Raw genomic sequence first — 17031 nt, forward strand, 5'->3', positions numbered from 1 at the left:
TAATGCAGAGATCAGGAAGTTGATACTTCAGGAAGCTCATGACTCGCCATACTCGATACACCCCGGTAACACCAAGATGTATTTGGATTTGAAGGAGCGTTTCTGGTGGACTGGTATGAAGAAGGATATTGCCGAGTATGTAGTTGTATGTGATGTATGTCAGAGAATGAAGGCAGAACATCAGAAGCCAGCAGGATTACTACAGCCTATGCCAATACCCGAATGGAAGTGGGACAAGCTTGGCATGGATTTTATCACCGAGTTGCCCAGGACCCGATCGGGATATGATTCTATCTGGGTAGTAGTGGATCGCTTGACCAAAGTAGCTCACTTTATCCACGTGAAAACCACTTATACCAGTGCAAAGTTGGCCAAGATATACATGACCAGGATCGTATGTCTGCACGGAGTTTCGAGGACCATCGTGTCAGATAGAGGAACACAGTTTACTTCAAAGTTTTGGCACCAGCTCCACCGGACTTTGGGTACCAGGCTGGAGTTCAGTACAACTTTTCACCCGCAGACAGATGGACAGACCGAGAGAGTCAAACAGATTCTGGAGGACATGTTGAGAGCTTGTGCGCTAGACTATGGATCTAGTTGGGATGACAACTTGCCCTACGCGGAGTTCTCATACAACAACAGCTACCAGTCCAGTTTTAAGATGGCACCGTTCGAAGCCTTGTATGGAAGAAGATGTCGAACACCATTGATGTGGGATGAAGTTGGAGACCGCCAGTTGTTTGGACCGGATTTGATTAAAGAGTTCGAAGAGAAGGTTAAGCTGATCCGAGATAGACTGAATGTAGCTCAGTCCATACAGAAGAGCTATGCAGATTCAAAACGCAAGGAGGTAGTCTATGGAATCGGAGATAGAGCATATCTGCGAGTGTCACCTTTGCGAGGAGTGAAACTTTTTGGACATAAGGGAAAGTTAGCCCCGAGATTTCTGGGACCGTACCGTGTTTTGGAACGCATGGGAGAGGTTGCCTACAAGTTGGAGTTACCCGAAGGACTGTCAGGAGTTCATGATGTGTTTCACGTTTCCCAGTTGAAGAAGTGCCATGCAGAGATGGCCGATATTACTCTGAGAGATACAGTGCCCCTGGAAGAAATTCAGTTGGATAGTGATTTGACATATGAGGAGAAACCTGTCAAGATTCTAGAGTTTGCCAGCTGAGTTACTCACAGCAAGGTTATCAAGTTTTGCAAAGTTCAGTGGAGCCACCATACCGAGGATGAAGCCACCTGGGAATGAGAGGATGATCTACTTAAAGACCACCCACACCTATTTTCTAGCCAACCCGAATCTCGAGGACGAGATTCATCTTAAGGGGGGTAGGTTTGTAACATCCCAAATTTTCAATTTCGAATGTTATACATAGTTCATTCATGCATATCATATTTTATTGCATTTTCGTTTCATGATTCTCGAAATCCTAAGCAACTCATGACCCACGGAGAGAGTTGGGGATTTCCCGTTTTTAATATTTGAATTTTTATCAAATATTGAAACGAGCATCATTTTGGTTTTAATAATTTTTCTCTTTGGAAATATTTCATATTAAAATATATGAGAGGAGATAATATGACTTCTCCAAAATAAATGAAACATTAGAGGAAAAATATTAAAATCAAATATGTAAATTTTATTTGGAGTTTTTCTGTAATTTTATTCGAATTAGAAAAAATGCGTTTTTTCAAAATTACATTAGAGGCCAAATAAATATTCACATTGTCTGGATTATTACTAGAGGACCGTGAAAATTTACTTCGGGATTTTTGGAGTCCATTTAGTATTTCTTTCATTAGTTTTTCTACGCCAGGATTTTTTTTAAAAGGTAACCGACTTATCGGGCCGTGTCCGGCTAGGACACTTGGCCCCGCCAGCTTTAAAAGCCGAGGCCCGCGATCCCGACAGCCCAAGTCGCCGCCAGCCCCGGCCGAACCCTAGCGCCGCCCGTCGCTCGCCGCCGCCAGCGCCGCGCGCCGCTGCCCGCCTCCCGTCGCCGCGCCGCCGTCCCGCCGCCCTGCCGTCTCGCCGCCGCCGCCGACCTCGCCGGAGGTAGCCGCCGTCCGCCGCCGCCGTTCGTCGGTTTTTCTCAGAAAAACCGTTCGTTCTCTTTCTTTAGATCTAATTTTTTTATTTAGATCAGTTCGTTCGGTTTTCTGTCGGTTTATTTATTTAGCGAATGTTCGTCCGTACATTCGTTTTAACGAACGTTGTTCGTCTGTTAACCGCAGACAGCGAACGTTCGTTCGTTAGTCTGTTCGTTAGTTTTCTTTTTCCAGGGTTTTTCTGCGATTATTTTTTATCGCGATTTCTGCCCAAGTCTTCGATCTAGTATAACTTTTCGCTCGTTTATCCAAATCAGGTGAAATGAGTGCCTAGATCTTCGTCTCGAAACACTCTTTCTGTTTAATCAACTTGAACAAAATTTTGGTACTGTAAAATTTGACTTTAGTCCAGATTAGTAATCGGATCTTGTTTCTTTCGTAGTTTGAGTTTCGTTGCTCTGTTTGATTTGATTCTTTTTGCAAACCGGAGTTCTTCAGTTGAACTTTCTGGTTAGATCTTCTTATTTGGGATTTATCCATGCATCTTTGCTTGATTGCTTATGTATGCTATTGTTTGTTTGTGATAGAATTCCCGGAGTGCGAAGCGTCCTACTACGAGTCTCTAGGATTTGCAGATCGTCAGCAAGGCAAGTAACACATTGATCATACCCTTTCATACCTAGTTTTTATGCATTAGTTTCAACCCTCACACGTTGCATGAGTAGGATCTCTTAACATGTGGTTTGGGAAGTAGATGATGAGGTAGAACCTATTACCTGTTTTATTATCAAACCCTGGGGAGTTACTTCTATGTTATGCTTATTGCCATGCTATGCTCGTAGACGTGGATTGGGTTTGAGTGCATCCATGACAGATGTGAGTTTTTTAATTAATGGTTCAACTTAAGGTGGCAACTTTAATACACCTCTGGGTGGATTGCTTGTGGGCACCTGGAGAATCCAGTGTTGTCCTAGGATATCCCGGAGTACCCGTGTGATCATCCTATGGTCCGCCACCCAGGCTCAATGGGATCATAAGATTATTCATGCTAGAAACTTCCGTGTGCAGCCACAAGCTATTATGGGCTCTAGCATAGTTGAGTAAGTTGCATGACCTTTTCCAGTGGTAGGCTAGCAGACGTAGGGGATGTAGGTTTGTACTGTCTACCCGGGGTTAGAGTTAATGCCTCTGAAAGACTGTGTCTCGGTCATCCGTTTCTCAAACACCATGAAGTGTGAGAAATACAACGGAGGAGATCGAGTCTTGTGGGGAAAAGTGCGCAAACCTCTACAGAGTGTATAAACTAATCATGGTTAGCCGTGTCCCCGGTTATGGACATCTTGAGTATCTGGTACTTGAATTATTGATTTGATCTCATCACTCTAAATTAAATTGTTGGGTTGTTAATGATTACTTTAATTGGGATTGAGTTGGAGGAACCTTCTCAAAATTTATGCCTTTGTTGTAGCGAAAATTTGGCTTTTCGCAAAATCATATAACCATAGAGCCTCCACCAGCAATATATGCATGTAGTGATAGCATTTATCTGTTCATTGCTCTACTATGTTATATTGCCAGCATATTCCATGTGCTGACCCATTCTCGGGCTACAACGTATCATGTTCCAGACTTTTCAGACGACGAGTAAGGTGCAATAGGTCATTTGTCATGCACTCAGCTATGCCGTTGGAGTTGATGGACTCACTTTATCTTCCAAGCCTTCCGCTGTTATCGTATTAGATGGCCTTCAGCCATATTTATTGTAATAAGTTCTCTTTGGAGAAATTTGATGTAATAAGTGTGTGATTGCTACTCTGTTATAAATCCCTTCGAGTCCTGTGTGTGTCAGCATTACCGATCCAGGGATGACACTGAGGCACAGAGACTTGACCGTCTGAGGTCGGCTCGCTACATAACCGGCCACACCATCCTCTACGAGCCCCGCACTATGATCAAGTCCCAAGCTCTGGCCGACTTCCTCGTCGACTGGACCGAGATCCAGTACCTGCCGCCGCCGCCGGACTCGACGCACTAGCGCATGCACTTCGACAGCTCGAAGATGCCTCTCGGCCTAGGGGCCGGCATTGTGCTGTCCTCCCCGAAGGGCAACCGGCTCAAATACGCGCTCCAGATCCAGTTCGCCGCCTCCAACAACGTCGCCGAGTATGAAGCCCTTGTGCACGGCCTCCGGCTTACCAAGGAACTCGGCATCCGGCGCATCCTGTGCTATGGCGACTCGGACCTGGTGGTCCAGCAGTGCTCCGGTGAGTAGGACGCCCGCGACCCCAACATGGCGAAATACGGCTTCCTTGTTGAGAAGCTGTTCGGATTCTTCACGGGCTGCGAGTTCCTCCACGTCCCGTGCGCGGAAAATGAGGTGGCCGACACGCTCGCCAAGGTATCCTCGTCCCAGTTATCCATCCCGTCCGCCGTCTCCCTCGAGCACCTGCACAAGCCGTCCGTCAAGCCCTCTCCGGACTCCGAGTCCATCTATGTCCCAGACTACCCGGCCGCGCCTCAACCCAGCCCGTGGACTGTCAAACCCGGCCCGGGGACTGCCGAACCCGACCCGAGGGCTGCCTAACCCGACCCGGGGACTGCTCAACCCGGCCCGGGGGCTGCAGCCGCCGACCTGACCGCTGCCATTCCCGACCCGGGGGCTGCTGAACCCGGCTCGGGGGCTGCCGCCCCAGAACCCGCCATGGTGGCCATCTTTGCCGTGGTGATGGCGCCATCATGGGCCCTGCCCCATCTCAGAATTTCTGGAGAACGGGGTCCTCCCCATGGATGAGGCCGAAGCTTGGCAAGTGCAGCGCCGGGCATCCGCCTATAGCATCATCAGCAACGAGCTCATCAAGCATAGCTCCACCGGTGTGTTGCAGCGCTGCGTCGAGCAAGACAAAGGCATTGAGATACTCCTCGACATACACCAGGGCGAGTGCGGGCACCACGCCGCCTCGCGGTCCCTGGTGGACAAGGCTTTTCGCTATGGTTTCTACTTGCCAACGGCCCTCGAAGACGCCGAGTCGCTCGTCCTCAAGTGCGAGGGATGCTAGCGCTTCAGCAAGCGCAGCCACCAGCCGACGTCTGCACTCCGGACCATCCCGATCGCCTGGCCCTTCGTGGTCTGGGGACTTGACATGGTGGGGACTTGACAAGTTCACCAAATGGGTCGAAGCAAGGCCAATCAAGAAACTGGACGGGCCAATGACCGTCCGATTCGTCAAGGACATCGCGGTGCGCTACGGCATGCCGAACAGCATCATCACGGGCAACGGCACCAACTTCGCCAAGGGCGCGCTCGCGTAGTACTGCTCCATCTCCGGCATGTGCCTCGATGTGGCTTCCGTTGCACACCCGCAGTCCAACGGCCAGGTCGAGCGGGCCAACGGCCTCATCCTATCTGGCATCAAGCCGCGGCTCGTCGAGCCGCTCATCCCTTCACCCGGCAGCTGGCTCGATGAGCTGCCGGCCGTCCTCTGGAGTCTCCGAACAACACCAAACCGGTCGACCGGGTTCACCCCGTTCTTCCTCGTCTATGGAACAGAAGCTGTCATCCCAGCCGACGTCGAGTTCGACTCGCCACGCGTCATGATTTACACTGAAGCCGAAGCCAAAGAAGCCTGCGGAGATGGTCTCGGCCTGCTCGAAGAAGCACAGCTCCTACAGCTCAGCCGCTCAGCCATCTACTAGCAAGGCATGAGGCACTACCACAGCAAGAAGATCAAGCCCCTCGCTTTTCGGGAGGGAGACCTCGTCCTCCGACTCGTCCAACAGAAGACCGGCCAACACAAGCTGTCGTGCCCATGGGAGGGCGCCTTCATCGTCAGCAAGGCCTTGTGCGATCGCAACGCCTACTACCTCATCGACGCCCACAAGTCAAACAAGCGCAAGAGGGACACCGCCGGTGAAGAAACAACTCGGCTGTGGAATGCAGAAATCCTCCGCCCGTTTTCCAGTTAGCCATGTGCACGTAAGTATCACTGCCTTTACTAATCATCTGATAACTATGGAGTCCCCGAACGACGCTCGGGGGCTTCCCTTTCTGACCAAGATATTGTGTTCCTTGCATTTGTGCACTACTTACCTCTTTGTCAAACCCGGCCACCGGTCCGACTCGCTCGACCTGGGGGCTCGGGGGCTGGTCGGCTTGACTACTACCCGCCGCCTTACTCAGCCATTCCTGACGCGTAGGGATCACCGCGGCCTCCCGCCTTGCCTTAAGCCACAGAGCCGGCTTCGGCTGTTGGCCGGCAAGCGCGCAAGGCTAGAGCACCAGCACGCCACGAACAGTAAGTCAAGGACCGCCGGGTTACCCAACCCGACCACGCCACTTTAAGTTACCGCACGACCGGCTGCTCGCCAACCGGCTTCGCAGGGTTGCCGCCAGCCGGCCTAGTGGGTGTTTCGCTCGCGCTCAACATTTCAAATGCCTAAGTACTGCGCGCTCCTCTCAAAGGCCGAACTCCTTGTCACGGACTAGAGCCTTGGCCGTCAGACTCGCGGGGGGAAGCCCAAGGGGGGAAAGTCACAAGAAAATGGCTCAACAGAAGAAAAGCAAAAGCGCAAGCATCCACAAATTTCGTACATACTGCCGGGTTGATCGACCCGTCCCCGTCACTTGTAGCACCATTGCATGATCGGCTGCTCGCCAACCGGCTTCGCCAGATTGCCACCAGCCCGCCCAGTGGGTGTTTCGTTCGCGCTCAACGTTTCAATAGCTTAAGTATTGCGCGCTCCTCGCAAAGGCCGAACTCCTTGTCATGGACCAGAGCCTCGGCCGTCAGACTCGTGGGGGGGAGCCCGAGAGGGGAAAAGCGCAAGAAAACGGCTCAAAAGATAAAACGCAAGAGTGCAAACAGTCACCAAATTTATACATCACAAGTTGAAATTTAAACAGGCCCAAGGCCAGAATTCATTACACCCGGAAACCGCTAGTGGGTGGCTGGACCTGCTACCTAACAGAAATTTTCACTAAATTGAAAACAGGCAGCCTCAGGCATCTCCCTCGGTGGCCTCCGGGTTCGCCGAGGTGCCGGTGTCCCCCTCCTCGGCATCCGCGTCGTGGTAGACGTCCGTCTCCTCAGAGCTACCTTCCGGGTCATCCAGAAGTAGGCCGTAGTCGTCAGACGGCACGACTCTGCCATCTTCCGCCCGCTCCGACCGGAAGTCGTTGTGGAAGGTGAACCTGGCGATGTAGCTGGCCCAAGCAACGATCCGGCCGGCCTCCGCCTGCAGCTGGCTCTCCGATCCAGCTCGCTAGCCCATCAACACGTCCAGCGACAGATCCGGATGCCAAGACATCGCGAACCTGAGGGCCATCTCGGCACCCGCATGAGTGGCAGAAACGCACCATTCATGGAGCTGATCCGGCCCCACCTCCGACAGAATAAATACGCAAGAGCCAAGCAGAGCCGCTCGGCCACTCGGTTCAAGCAAGAAAGGAACTCACCCCGGCACCAACGGAATGACGTGCCTCGCCGCCCTCTCCTCCGGAGCGCCACGCCTCATCTTGGCGGGCGGCTTCGCGCCCCCGGATGGGTTCTCCGCGCGCTTAACGGCCAAGGCCCGCTGCGCGACGTTGTCCTTCCCATGCGGTCGGCTCACCGCCGGCGCCCCCCGAGACGACCCGGCTCCGGCCGCACTGCCGCGTCCTCCACCTGGCGTTGCTGCGACAACAACTCGCGTCTGCCTCCACGAACCGTCCCACGACTGGCCACTCCGGAAGTGAAGACAAGACTTACCCGCTCGGCGGCCTGCGCCCGTGTCGGCGGTCGTCCCCTCCCCTCCGCCGTTGGCCTCAGGCTCCTCCGAGGCGACGCGCACCACCTGCGTCCGCGCCCGGTCGTAAGGATGCCGGATGGCGTTCAGAAGCACCTCCCGCGTCGCGTCGGGGCGAACGAGAAGATGGACGATAGCAAAGTACGAACACCAAGGACTCACCATCGGTGCAGTGTTCGCGCGGCTGTACGGGGGTTTCCCGAACTCCCAGTCGTCCCGCAGGTTGGCCTTGGAGATGTCGTTGACCCGGCGCGCGACCTGGTCCGCCCCCAGCCGCAAGTTCGCCATGCGGTTGGGGTCCTGAAGGCCGGTCATCTGACCGAAGAGGTGGCTGCGCTGCTGCATCGGCAGCACTCGGCGGATGATGAAGGCGGTAATGAGGTCGGTGCTGGTGAGCCCTTCCCGCTCCTACATCATCGACACCTGCTCGCACAGGTTGAGCACCTCCTCCGACGGGTGCTTGGGATAGTACCCCCAGTTCTGCTTCTCCCTCGCCGGCTAGTTGACGAAGGGCGACAAGTTGATGCGGTCCGCGCCGAGGTTGCGGACGTAGAAGAAAGAATTTTGCCTCTTCTTGGCAGAATCCTCCAGCACCATCTTCGGGCAGTCAGCGCCCGACCGCTTGGAGATGACGACGGCCCCACACTCGGACATCTCCCCGGCCCTCAGCCCCTGCTGCTTCAAGGAGAAAAAGTGCACCCAGAGGTCGATCGAAGGCTCGACCCCCTGGTACCCATCGTAGAGGGTGACGAAGCCCGACAGCTGCACGATGGCGCCGGCGCCAAAATGATGGGGCTAGAGCCCAAAGAACTCCAGGAAGTCGCAGAAGAAGCCGCTCACGGGAAGCCCGAACCCGTGCTTGAAGTGCGGGAAGAAGACCACGCGCTCCGTGCCCTCGGGCCACGGCTCCCGCTCTCCCCGCGGCAGGCGCGCGACGACCTCCGTCTCCCCCGGCAGGAGCCTGGTGGTGCGGAGATAGGCGATGTCGTTGAGAGTGACGGTCGAACCCATCCACGAGCCCGACGGCAGTGACATCGAGAAAGGTGCAGGAGAAAGAAGAAGAAGATGGTGACGAAGCTCTGCTCAAAGCAACGGGCGTCGCAGTGCGCGGCGGTCGCAAGAAGCCGAGGAAGGAAGAAGAAGGTAGGGGCGCGAGCGAGAATGATTTCCGCCGCCCCCTCATCGCCCCAATTTATAAGCCACGGTTTGAAACGTGGGGGAGTGGGATCGTTTGCGCCAGCCTTTCCAACTTCACCGCAATAACTGCGCATGTACGTGCGCAATAACTGCATCAAGAATGGCAACCGACTTGCGGACGCTGCAATAAATCCGTGCACGTGGGCCGAGGGTGCGCGGCCGCGGGGCCCAGCGCGTCACTCTGTCTTGTCGCACGCGTGGCCTCTCAGTCCCTCCGGCTTCTAGGCGCCACGTGGCGCCCGCGCGAAGTCCAAAAGATTACCCCCAGATTCGACGGACTCCACGGTTTCCCGCCTCTGATGGGGTGCCGCGATCCGGCTTCCGGAAGCCGGCATAATGGGTGTTGCTGGACCCGGCGGCCGCAAAATTTGCCTCCTCAGGGAAGGGAAACTGCGAAGGCCCTCCCATCCGAAGACGGCGGCCCTTCACAGCTTCAGGGACTACTATCGGGGGGATGAACCCCAGGCAGGCAACGGAACCCGGATCCTTTTCAAAAACAACGGAGTCAACAATGCCCCTCAAGCCGGTCCACGCTTGGCCGGGTCGCTCGACCCGGCCAAACTCTCCAACCTGGCCGGACTCCTGAGCTCGGCCCCAACAACCAGCTCAAGATAGCCTAGGCCGGCGCACCAAGAGTTCCCCAACAAGCCAGCTCCACCCTTGGCGTGTTCTCCAACCCGGCCACGAGTCAGCTCCTGTCCCATCCTAGTCGTACGATGGGACGAGTTTCCACCTACCGATGACTGAGGCAACAGTGCCCCGCCCATGCCTCAGGTCAGCCGGGGCGTGGCAACAGTGCCCCACCTACCCGTTGTCCAGGGCCGGCGTGGTAATAGTGCAACCATCGTCACCAATGACACCAGCAAGTGGCGACCTGATGGAGCGCCAGTGTAGCCGACTCAACCCGGCCACTCCTTGACGATCGACAAGACAGCCAACAGTGCCCCCGTACCCGGCGGGGCCCGCGCCCGGAGAACCCGGCGAGCCCTGACCCCCGGCGGGTCCCAGTGCCGGCTTCCGGGACAATGACAACCCGGCCCCACGGCCTTGTAACATTACCCTTGTACCTCTGGGGGGTTGACCTATAAAACCCCCCTAGGAGCCCTCATGCATACGGGCGATCAGATCATCAGTAGCACACACACACCACAAGGAGGAGGAGCCTAAGCCCTGGCCTGTCTTCCTTCTTCCTCCATACAGCTCGAGGAGCAACTCCCTACTGTTACATATAAATCATACTCGGCAGGACTAGGGGTGTTATCTCTCTGGAGAGCCCCGAACCTGGGTATGCCTTGCATCCCGTGCTCGCTCATGCCGACCTCGCCTCTGGAGCCCACCAGTGCCCTCGAGCCTCCTCCTACCTTTAGCCATCCCTTGGCATATGTTGTGCGCCCACCACGATAGGGGCCCTATCCCCGACGGTTTCTAGGTCGTGTGGGAAGGACCCCCCTATCGCCCACACTCACTTGGCGACAGTTCCAAATGTCGTCCCGGAAAAGGGTTAAAAACCGCTTGTTTAGGACCGATGCGTACCAGTGCTAGGGTTATGTTTAGGGTTAGCAAAGACATATGTGAGATATTTCAGAGCTTTGCTCCTTCTACCACTCATTGGAGATCAAGGCCCCTTAGGAGAGGATCCACTTATGGATTTCAAGACCTCCTCTTGGAGAAGACTACCATCATCAAGACCTCATCTCTTAGGAGTTGGAATAGTTCTACCTCATGCTTCTTTCCTTTGATTGTGCTTGTAATCTTGTGGATCTATGTGTTTGCTATTCTAGTGGATGTGTGATTGGGTATTGTTGGAGTGATTTCCTCTTTGTTTTCTTAGTGTTCATCCATTTTCCCCCTCCAAGTGTGAAAAGATCCATCTAGAGTTTCACCCTACAACATAGAGGCAGTGGCAGCACCGTTCGAGATGCTAGCGGCCTGCCGCGGGATGGGGATGAATCTGGGCTGATCGGCGAGGGTGGACCGCTGACTGGAGGCATGGCGAAGAGGTGGTACGTAGGGTTCTAGGAGCCACCAGGGCTTGCACGAGAAGGAAGGGAGTCACGCAGCTGCATGATGGCGAGCTCGAGTTCTGTGACCTCATCAATCTCACGGACAAGATCTCGGTATGTTTGCACTGCCTGAGTTCTTCCTAGATTTGTTATTTCGGCTGGCCGCGAGTCCTAGTGCGAAGATTTGTAGTTTTGGTCGTCAACGTGTGTGATTTGGAATAACTGATTGCTTTGTGTGGTGAAATAGGAGCAATCATGTGATGTAATTCGTACTTTGGTAGCAAGGCCCGAGACACTTATGTTGTCATCTCAATGATTATAAGTGCTTCGATAAATGAATTTGGATCATTTGATCAACTATAGATATTTTTTGGTTGTGCGTATTTGAAGGTAAAATTTTTGGATTTGGTGATTGAATGGTTGATACCTAAGTCGAGACAATGATGTTTGGATTGTTAGTATGAGATTAAATTGTGGTCAAAGGAATTAAACGGTTAGATTGTTAATCATGTGCAGTTATTTAGGGAAACGATTTCACTATAGATACAATTATAAATCATATGTTTATTTGTCATTTTGATTTGTCTGATACATGCTACTTAGTTAATTTTGGATTATTAGGCTAGAGAGATATGATAATTTTGGGATTGTGGTATAGACTTGTCTTGCTGAATATTTATGATGGTCCCTTTTTCATGTCTAATTGGTGGATTGGAGTAATCTATGAGAACTTATTGTTGGATATGATTCCCGCTAATCTCTCGGTAGGGTGCCTTGGAGAGGTGATTAGGTCGGAGGTGAAACACGGTGGCTATTTTACCTAGGTTTGAGCCCACTCGATAGAGGTAAAATCCTACTCCCACTCTTTGTATACTGCGATAGGGGTGTAAAAAGTACATGTATAGAACCAAGGAATTGTCTATCTTCTATTGATTAGCCCAACCCCGCAATATAACATATCGGGGCCCCTAGGGTTATACATCCTACTTGGATACGTCGATGGAGTAGGGAGTCCTCCGCAACCATGTCTTCCCTCACTTAGATGACAAGTCTTTCGTAGTCTTCTTGTAGAATGCCATGGGCCGCCCAACGTGGCTCAGGCAAAACCAACCTAGGGGTCCTCGGGGCAGCCCATCAACTGGCAATCGACATGGAAAGCTACCCCTGGGCTTCAAATTTGGCTGCACCTTGGACAACACTGATGGGTGTTATTTTTACTCTCACCACGCTTGAGTTTAAACCGGCTTATTTTTTAAAAACCAAGATATCCGCTTTGATATTGCCACTAATGACTAATGAATGCTATCCTTATTTGTTTCCACATGAAATGGGGTTAAACATGGATGAAATCAAGCATATACATTGAAAGGAGTCAAGATAAGATAAGGAGGGTCAAGTGGAAGGCGCAGGACAGAAGCCAGAGCGCAATATGTCTCTTATGAGTTCCCAGAGGTGCCCCTTGTCCTACACTACAAATATCATAAAGGGGCCAACGCCAGAAACACAACAGGACAACATCGAGACCTCAATATTCATCATCCATAACATCGATGGACGCATTATGATGTGTTGTATGTGTGAAATCAAATTGCTTCGTAGTTGTTTCTTGTCTGATTCACGATCGTTGTCCCCATAGGTACCCAGGATCACAGAGATCTAGCCACGAAGAGGCTAAGGGAAAAGAGACCATGAAATGCCATTTTGAATACTAGTGATCGAAATGTTTAGTACAGTGGTGTGAATCCTATCTCTAGGGATACAAGGTGTGAAGTCATCAAACGCCCAATGCTTTTTACTGATTTATCTTAATTACCAAGGCAATCCCGCGCGACTGATACATAGGGCCTTTGGTTGGACAATTGAATCATGACGCAGGACATGTGCCGGCCAAGACGTTATTTGCACACATCCCCCCTTTGATACATTACAAGCACATCTTGGCGCTGACTTCCAGAGCACAAACGACTATCATGATGATCCCATTTGACCATATATGGTTGTAAAAATAGGTCCTCATATCCATGCATACTTTTATTTATAATAGTTCAACCATGCAACTTGATTTCGATCCGGTCCAAAATCTGGAATATAACTCTCTTTCAAAGCTTGCTAGAAACCTTTGTCTAAAAGGTGCACTTCCTCTCGTGAGTTCGAATACTCAGGGTCACCTCTGGGAAAAAGCCGACAATCTTTCCTGCTCCTTTATTGGATCACTAATTAGATTAGTAGAACACTGTTAAGCAAATCATCCTCAATCCGCCGATGCTGAAACCAATTGTTTGAAGCTTCCCTTGACAACATCTACTCGCAGCTCCACTCCAATTAATTGCCGGACTACATCTGAAGTGGCATAAACCACCTCAGCCTTGAGTTGTTGATGGAAATAGACGACTTGCACTACAAAATTTTCTCACCCAACCAGCATCCAGAGGTTGATTTTTGGCATGGAGCTTACAAAATTCAACATGTCCAGTTTTGTCAGTCAGACTAGACCGGTCTCATTAGTTGGTCTAGCCGGACCACGTGTCCGACTTGACCGACGATCAACATAACATGAGGGACCGGGAACTGGACCCACCTAGACCATGTCCCATCGTTAGTGGGCGTGCGCCACAATCCCCGATCATAGTTAACAAAGGTTCCCTCGATCCCCTTGTGCCTTTAACGCCACTATGCGGATGCAAAGAGATATCATGCCACCTGATATAAATTACCTGCCATTGTTTCATACCCCACCCCTATATAAGAGAATGGATCGAGTGGAGGAGAAGTTACTGCTACTTGTGAACTGCCTTGGGATTTCCCAGAAGAGGAGCAGATGATGCAGTTCAGTAGAGATAAGTATTTACCTCAGTTAAGAACCAAGGTTATCAAACTAGTAGGAGGACCAAGAAACAACTCATTAGCAGCACTTGCACCCAAACAACAAATCCTTGCAACCCAACGTTAACAAGGGGTTGTCAATCCCTTGACGATCATGAGCAAGATTAAATTGTATGGTATTTGATAGATACATCGAACAAAAATACAAAATAAAATAAATAAAAGAAAAAATAGCAAGGTAATTTTGGGTTTTAATATATGATAAAAGATAGACCCGCGGGCCATAGTTTTCACTAGAGGCGTCTCTCTTGGAAATAGCATACGATGGGTAAACAAATTACTGTTGGGCAATTAGTAGAAAAGCAAATAATTATGATGTATCCAAGGCAATGATCATATATAGGCATCACGTCCAAGACAAGTAGACCGCAACGATTCTGCATCTACTACTATTACTCCACACATCGACTGCTATCTAGCATGCATCTAGTGTATTAAGTTCATGAGAAAATGGAGTAACGCCTTAAGCAAGATGACATGATGTAGACAAGATAAACTCACATATGAATAAACCTCATATTTTTACCCTTAATAGCAATGATACATACGTGTCATGTCCCCTTCCGTCACTGGTACTGAGCACCGCAAGATCAAACCCATTACAAAGCACCTCTCCCATTGCAAGAAAATTCAATCTAGTTGGCCAAACCAAATCAATAGATCGGAGAGAAATATGAAGTTATTATAATCATGCATAAAAGAGTTCAGAGAAAACTCAAATAATATTCACGGTTAGAACTGATCATAAACTCACAATTCATTGGATCCGAACAAACACACCACAAAAAGTCATTACATGGAATAGATCTCCAAGAACATCGAGGAGAGCATTGTATTGAAGATCAAATAGAGAGAAGAAGCCATCGAGCTACTAACTATGGACCCATAGCTCTGTGCTAAACTACTCACGCATCATCGGAAGGGCGGCAAGGATGAGGTAGAGCCCCTCCGTGATCGATCCCCCTCTGGCAGAGTGTCGGAAAAGGCCTCCAGATGGGATCACGTGGTTCTGGAACTTGCTACGGCGGAAAAAGTATTTCGTGGACTCCTCTGTTTGTTTCACGGTTTAGAGAATTTATAGTGGCAGAGTTAGGTCAAACTGAGCCACGTGGGCCCCACAACCCACGAGCGCACGCCCCACCCCCTGGGTGCACCCTGGTGCCTCATGGGCCACTGCTCCATCTTCTCATCCCCCCAAAGCTTCCAGGGTCTCTTATTGTGAGAAAAAAATCTCGAAAAAGTTTCTTGGCATTTGGACTTCGTTTGGTACTGAGTATATTCTGCAAAGCCAAAAACAAGCAAAAAACAAACAGCAACTGGCACTGGGCACTAAGTTAATAGGTTAGTCCCAAAAAATGATATATAATTGCTCGAAACTGTATATAAAACATCCAAGATTGATAATATAATAGAATGGAACAGTAAACAATTATAGATACGTTGGAGACGTATCAAGCATCCCAAGCTTAATTCCTATTCGCCCTCGAGTAGTTTAATGATAAAAACAGAATTTTTGATGTGGAATGCTACCTAACATATTCATCCTATATTCTTTTCTTTTGTAGCATGAACATTTGGACTTGAATGATTCAAAGCAATAGTCTGTAATTTGACACGAAGACATCAGTACTCAAGCATACTAACAAGCAACCATGTCTTTCAAAATATCAACGCTGAAGAAAGTTATCCCTGCCCCATTATGCTCAATCATTGATCCATTCATGAAACTCACTCAACATTAGCTCTTTAGTTGGTGCTTTATAAGAGAAGATGGAGACTCAAATAAAAATAAAAATTGCATAAAATTAAATAGATAGGCCCTTCGCAGAGTGAAGCAGAGATTTGCAGAGGTGCCAGAGCTCGAAGCTTAAATTAGATATAAAATTAGTTTGAGAGGCATGCTTTTCCTATCAATGAAAATGACTGATAATTACCAATATCTACCCTGCTAGACAACATATAGGCGGTTCCCAAACAAAAAATAATTTTTATTTCATTTCCACCCTTTTTCACAATCCATGGCTAGCCGTATCCACGGGTGCCTTCCATACCAACACCTTCCAAGGAATTTATTATTATCAACATATTATTTTTCATTTCGGGACTGAGCATCCCTATTACTTGCCACACTCTCATGCAATGACAAGTGAATAGACACTCATCGTGACAATAATATACCTAGCATGGAAAATATTGGCCACCCCCTGCCGCTTCATGAGCGTTACGGGCACACAATACAGAAATTCATTTTGGAAAATTAGAGTTGTCACATGCAAATATACTTGGAACGACACGGAAATACCGCATATAGGTAGGTATGGTGGACTCATTTGGCAAAACTTTGGGTTTAATGAGTTGGATGTACAAGCAACAATCCCGCTTACTACAAATGAAGGCTAGCAAATAGATTGAGAAGCGACCAACCAAAAAGAAAAAACGGTCATAAGCATGCATTGAAAATAACTATCACTGAATAATGCACCATAAGTAGGATTTAAATTCATTGCATGACTATTGACTTTATGTGCATGCATAGGGAATCATGAACCTTAACACCAATATTCTCACTAAAACACAATTACTGGCCAACATGACTCACATATTACTATCTCCATATCGCAAAATTACTGGAAGGAATCAAGTTTACCATATCCAATGATCTATATGAAAGTTTTTGTTATATCCCTCTTGGATATCCATCACTTTGGGGACAAATTCATATCTTGTGCAAATTGCCATTGCTATTATCAACTCTCAAAAAGATATAAGTGAAGCATGAGAGTGCAAATATTTCTACAAAATGTAATCTTATCAACTCTCAAAATGATATAAGTGAAGCATGAGAGTGTATGTATTTCTTTAAAATATAATCTTATCAACTCTCAAAATAATATAAGTGAAGCATGAGAGTGTATATGTATTTCTTTGAAATATAACCACCACCGTCCTAAAAAAGATATAAGTGAAGCACTAAAGCAACTGCCTAGCTCAAAAGATCTAAGTGAAGCACATAGAGTATTCTAGCAAATCATGATAAATGTGTGGCTCTCTCAAATAAATGTGTTTAGTAGAGATGATTGTGATAAACTGAAAAGCTAACAAAGCAAAG

The 17031-nt window shown here is 49.5% G+C and overlaps 1 protein-coding gene across 1 annotated transcript; it reads left to right on the forward strand.

Annotated features, from left to right (window-relative positions):
* The first annotated feature begins 5385 nt into the window (after nucleotides 1–5385).
* Nucleotides 5386–5751, forward strand: LOC141040893 (uncharacterized). Its single transcript, XM_073507008.1, has one exon. The coding sequence runs from the start codon at nucleotides 5386–5388 to the stop codon at nucleotides 5749–5751; it is 366 nt and encodes a 121-aa protein (XP_073363109.1).
* The last annotated feature ends 11280 nt before the right edge of the window (nucleotides 5752–17031 follow it).

The sequence above is a fragment of the Aegilops tauschii genome, chromosome 2, assembly GCF_002575655.3.
Source record: "Aegilops tauschii subsp. strangulata cultivar AL8/78 chromosome 2, Aet v6.0, whole genome shotgun sequence".
NCBI lineage: Eukaryota > Viridiplantae > Streptophyta > Magnoliopsida > Poales > Poaceae > Aegilops > Aegilops tauschii.